We start from the raw sequence: 3068 nt of genomic DNA on the forward strand, positions 1-3068 counted from the left end.
AAGAAAAAAAAAAGTTCAAGAGAGCTCAAATATATGAAAAATATGAGAGGTCCAGCTAAATACCATTGTTAAAATATCTTTTGTTCGGTTGTGGTTGTAGATCATTGCCCTACCACTACAATAAGACCAAAACCCAACCACTCTCGACTAATGTCATTGGACCACCTTTCATCTGACTTAGATCTTCAACCATCATCATCAAATCATATTTTTTCAAACATCCTTATCAGATTACAATCTTTCAACCATATTGTCTGACTATGACCATCAAATCAAGATTGCATGACTACCATCATTCTGCCACTATCGCCTCCCTTACGATCATCTAACAAATACCGTCTGATTTTAATTATCAAACCACAACCATTATTTAAATGAGTTTGAGCTTGGGCCTTCAAAAATTTTAACCAATAAAGTTTATGTACTCAAGTCGAGCACAATAAAAAAAATTAACTTGATTAGTTAGATAATTGATTCAATTCAACTCGTTCATGTCGGACCACCTTACCCAAAATTTCCCTATATTAGACATTCAACATTAGGGGTGTCAAAACAGGTCGCGGGTCAGGTTCGAGTCGAACCCGAGCTGACCAGGGTCTAAATAAGTCAACATGAACTAGACCCGATTTTATAAACCATTTAAGATTTTCAACCCGGACCCGACCCACACGGGTTACATGGTTGACCCGAACCAACCCGCAAACTCGATTACGAACAGGCTAGGCGAGGCCAGGCTGGTCGAGGTGGTGTCGGTGCGGCCCGTGCGTGCGGCCATGCAGGGTTGACATTGAATCGTCGACTCGACCAATCATGAGCATGGAATCATGTAGGTGAACTGCGGATCACGGAGGAGCAGACCGACATATATGTGGCCATGCCGCGTGCGGGGATGGTAGATGTCTGGCCTGACATGATCAGGTTGAAGCTGACGGTAGGCGAGACGACATCCATTCCCTTTGAAAAATCTCAGCAACGTCCAATCTGACAATCCCTCGATTCCCTCCCAAGTGGAAAAATTAAAAACGGGCGGAGCAATCTCGGGTCATATTTGATTGCATCCAGGTCATTTCGGGTCAATTTCGAGTTTCCGGGTTGACCCGAATCAGTTTAAATGGGTCAAAAATTGAAACATGAATCCGACCCATTTATTAAACGGTAGACTCTAATACAAAATTTTTAGATCAGAATCAGATCGGGTCGGATCATATAAAAAATTGACACCCTATTCTGTACTATATTAATATATTGGTTCCATGATTGGGAATTTCATTTCTTGTGTCTAGTTGTCCGGTTGTTGTATCACGCCGATAGGAGAAACCAAAAAACGCCGCATTAGGGTCTCTCCAGCGATCGACAGACAATTGCAGAATTTGTTTGGTTTTTTTGTGTTCCTCGTCCGCTTCTCCTTCTCTCCTGCTTATACTGGTGAGCTTCTAGGGTTAGGATCCCGAGATGCCTGTCTACGGCACTATCCCGACGGCGCCGTGGCCTGAGCCGGGTGCCTCAACCTCCCGCACCAACGAGCTTATTTCCCGCGCAAAGGAACGCGGCAAGGCCCTGATCGCTACTCGACGGCCATGGCGTGAGCTCGCTGACCCAATGGCCTTGGCCTTGCCCCACTCTTACAGTGAGGTCACGACCCGCCATCGCTGCAACCTCTCTTACTTCCGCTTCAACTATGCCATCATCGTCCTCCTTGTGCTTTTCCTCAGCCTCCTATGGCATCCGATCTCCATGATCGTCTTCATCGCCATCTTTGCTGCCTGGTTATTCCTTTATTTCTTCCGCGATGACCCCCTAGTCTTCTTTCACCGCACCATTGACGATCGCCTTGTCCTCGCCACGCTATCCGTCGTTACGGTGGTAGCCCTGGTATTAACAGGTGTTGGGCTCAATGTCCTCGTCTCTCTGATCATAGGGTTTGTGCTGATTAGTGTGCATGCCGTTTTTCGGGCTACAGACGATCACTTTCTTGATGAACAAGAAGCTGAGGATAGGGGTTTGTTATCCGTAGTTGGAAGTACCACAGGCCAGAACTATGCTGGAGGAATTTGAATATTCTTCTTGATTTTGGTAGAGGCTGGATTATTATTGATTCGTTGATGTTGGAAGGTCGGTCAGCGATGTTGTTTGCTTGAGAGTTGAGACCTTGGGATGGTTTTGTTTGCTTGATCGGTAACCCCACAGGCTAGAAGGCGATTTCTTGCACCAGTTTATGCAGAAATTGTTACTGGTTTTTATCCAAATAAGTCTGTATGTTTTTTTGCTCTAACATATCCTTGTTGGCTGTGCAATTTTTTTAGGGATTTAGTAGATGTTTTTTGTATTCGTCGTTTTTGTTGATCGCTCGCCCGCAAAGCACACCTTCTTCTAAATGCTCATTATCTTTGTTGGTCAGTAAATTCCAATAAGCTGGAGTGTATTATTGTATTATTAAAACTTTTTTGGTTTTTTATTTCTATGATGGAATACATTCTTTTCTGTTATGTTGCAAAATTTAAATGGTATCAATTAATGTGTCTGTTTATTTGGTTGGTTTTATCGTTTGATTGGTTTGAATAAACGTCAACTTGTTACATACGTTTTGAAAATCGCATGAAATCTCTAAATCTTGGAATGATTTCCCTGATGGTTTATTATGTAGTATGTTACTATGTTCTCTTATTAGAGGTACATGTGCTTCTCATGTTTTCAAGAAAAATAATAGTACATGAGTTACCCTGTATTTGCACGGCTCAATTAGATGAGGTGGCCAAACAAAAAAACGACCAACTTCTTTCGATCACCAGGACTCATTTTTCAAAAAAATATTTCAAAATAATATTGAGGGGGAAGTTATTTTAACAGTTGATCAAATCATAAACTAGTTATCTATATAAGGGTCCTTGGGTTTAAGAATTATTTCAAGTCTTTTGGCAAATTCTTTCATTACTTCAACAACTCAATTAACCTTGTTCCTAAGATTTTTGAAAGTGTTGCTTTTGTCCATACACATCCTTAAAACAAAAATAATGATCAAAGAGCAATTTAATTTGTTTTTATTGGCTACCCTTCCACTCAAAAAGTAT

At 41.6% G+C, this 3068-nt stretch overlaps 1 protein-coding gene across 1 annotated transcript; it reads left to right on the top strand.

The window, feature by feature from the left end:
* The first annotated feature begins 1265 nt into the window (after positions 1-1265).
* On the top strand, positions 1266-2515 carry LOC110115515 (PRA1 family protein F3-like). The gene has a single exon (XM_020848777.2). The coding sequence runs from the start codon at positions 1453-1455 to the stop codon at positions 2053-2055; it is 603 nt and encodes a 200-aa protein (XP_020704436.1). The 5' UTR covers positions 1266-1452; the 3' UTR covers positions 2056-2515.
* Positions 2516-3068: the final 553 nt, after the last annotated feature.

The sequence above is a fragment of the Dendrobium catenatum genome, unplaced genomic scaffold (assembly GCF_001605985.2).
Source record: "Dendrobium catenatum unplaced genomic scaffold, ASM160598v2 fragScaff_scaffold_651, whole genome shotgun sequence".
Lineage (NCBI taxonomy): Eukaryota > Viridiplantae > Streptophyta > Magnoliopsida > Asparagales > Orchidaceae > Dendrobium > Dendrobium catenatum.

What these genes read in the sequence shown, in the direction of transcription:
- LOC110115515 (XM_020848777.2), top strand. Translation starts at nt 1,453, where the DNA reads ATGCCTGTCTACGGCACTATCCCGACGGCGCCGTGGCCTGAGCCGGGT.